Source organism: Galeopterus variegatus, unplaced genomic scaffold (assembly GCF_000696425.1).
Source record: "Galeopterus variegatus unplaced genomic scaffold, G_variegatus-3.0.2 Scaffold1173, whole genome shotgun sequence".
In the NCBI taxonomy this organism is placed as follows: domain Eukaryota; kingdom Metazoa; phylum Chordata; class Mammalia; order Dermoptera; family Cynocephalidae; genus Galeopterus; species Galeopterus variegatus.
Window position 1 is genome coordinate 291,771 of NW_007727284.1, and position 2,185 is coordinate 293,955.

The 2,185-nt window shown below is 45.9% G+C and overlaps 1 protein-coding gene across 2 annotated transcripts in view; it reads left to right on the plus strand.

Annotated features, from left to right (window-relative positions):
• PRKCB (protein kinase C, beta) overlaps positions 1 to 2,185 on the plus strand; it is a 346,927-nt gene that overhangs the window by 246,163 nt on the left and 98,579 nt on the right. For both annotated transcript variants that reach the window (XM_008575361.1, XM_008575360.1), the window contains exon 8: positions 1,051 to 1,147. In XM_008575361.1, the coding sequence (XP_008573583.1) occupies positions 1,051 to 1,147 (97 nt within the window). The remainder of the gene's footprint in view (positions 1 to 1,050; positions 1,148 to 2,185) is intronic.

Genomic DNA, 2,185 nt, shown 5'->3' on the forward strand with positions numbered 1-2,185 from the left:
TCTTTCAGATCAGATCCAGAAGGGATAAAGGAGGCTTTTATATTTCTTGGACCTGTTTTGTCAGATCAGGTGTCTTGCTCCCTGTACATATTGTGGAGGGGCTACAGCTGGAGACAGCTGCGTAACAGGCAGCCCAGCTGCCCACAGGAGAGACATCTTCTCCACGTTGGTTTTGTGTATCTCAAAGTTGGAAGGGGTCCCTATTCCTCTCTCTTAATGGTCACAGCTGTCTTCACTTGGAGGCAGTGGTGGCTGCCCCCCTCAGCCACTCTGCAGGGTACTGGCCACCGTGAACACACGCTGAGCACCAAGCCTCTGCCTGCTGCTCCAGGTGCTGACATCTGGCATTACCTCCTACACATGATGGGAGTCAGTGACCTTCATTCAGTCCCTGATGTTCTGATCCAGGGTTGTTGGTCAGGTTCTGCTGGGGTTCCCTTTCCTGATGACAGCTAGTCGATCCCCCTGTACTGTATTTTCTAAAGTGTGAGACTTTAGAAAATGACTTTGCATAGCAAGTGGTAGCGGGTTTCTGTGCTTGACCGCTCAGGGATACGACTTCTCAACAGGATGAATACAGAACACTTTGGGCAAGCTTCTGCAGAAAAAAAAAAAAAAAAAAAAAAAAAAGAGCATGGTGAAGTTAAGTTCATGGTTATCCAAATGCAGCTGAGTGTCAGGATAGCGAGGTGGCAACATGTGGAAAGTGGAAATGCTGGAGAGCGTAGTAGGAACACGCTTTCAGTGGGGATCTTCATAACATTCTCTCCGAATGAGAAAGCACCTGATGGATGCAAATCAGGCAAAAACAGGCAAAAGCATACAGTAATTGAACGCTGTCACTAAGACAACTGTGTGTGTGTGTGTTTATGTGGACAGAGAGAGAGACAAACACACACAGAGACACACAGACACACCCAAACAACAACAAAAAACCCTCAATACATTTTTTTTAAAGTAGGGCTTTTTAGAGTTCTTCTTTCAACCCGATCAACAGAATAACACTGAGCAGAGAGTCATGGACTTTGTCCTGCCCCTTGTCTCCCTTAGGTTTAAGCTACTGAGCCAGGAGGAGGGTGAATACTTCAACGTGCCCGTGCCACCCGAGGGCAGCGAGGGCAACGAGGAGCTGCGGCAGAAGTTCGAGGTGAGCTTGCTTGCTTTCTGCGTCGGTGGGACTGATTGAGTCTCCTGCCATGCTGCTTTTCCTGCGTGTGGCATGGTTTCTACCAGGGCCTTTCATGACTCTCAGCCTTTACACTGCTCTTGCATGTCCTAGAAAACTCCCATTTATCCTTCACGACCCCAGTTAAGGGTCCCCCACCTTGTGAAGTCATTCCTGCCTCTTGTCCTCATTCAGATTTACATATTTCCTCAAAAGTGCTCATTCACTGCCTAGGTCATTTTGATGGTGACCTGGACTGGAATGGTAGAAATGGCAAGTGGAAGAAGTGGACTGTGGGCTGGCTGACTAGCTCGGCTGGTTAGAGTGCAGCGTTATAACACCAAGGTCAAGGGTTCAGATCCCCACACTGGCCAGCTGCCAAAAAAAAAAAAAAAAGAAGTGGACAGAGGAGTGATATGTTTTGGAGGCTGAGTCAACTAGGTTTGCTGACAGTTGGAGTCTGGATTTGGGTCTGTTGGTGGGATGGTGCTGCCCTGTTAATAAATGGAACTGATGTACTGGTGATTCCATGAAATTCCCCCTGGGTGGATCTCTCCAGAGAGTAATTCTACCAAACAGAGAGCCCCTGGGCTACACTGCTGGCTCCCCTCCTGCCTCAGAAAAACCCCTTCCCTTCTGTGGGGACAAATGAAGCCCATTTTCAGCTACGTGAGAGCAGCAGGTATAGAGGAAACATCCCAGTTTTACAAAGAAAATGTTTTGTGGAAGATGGGTTGAGTACTTACATTATATGTGTACTGAGTGATTTTAAAGTAGTTTCATGAGGGAAAATATTATTTTGTTCACAGAAACTGAATATACTGAGTCTGGTGGGAAATCACCAATTTTAGATAAGCAGTGATGACCTACTATCCCTGAAAGATGTATAAACTAGAATAGCTAGAATGAAGTGGGTTATTGTTATTGTTATTTATCAAATAATCACAAGAAAATTTTTTAAATTATGACCATGTAAAGTTCTGTGAAAGAGAGATCAGGCACTTTGAGAAGATTTAAGAG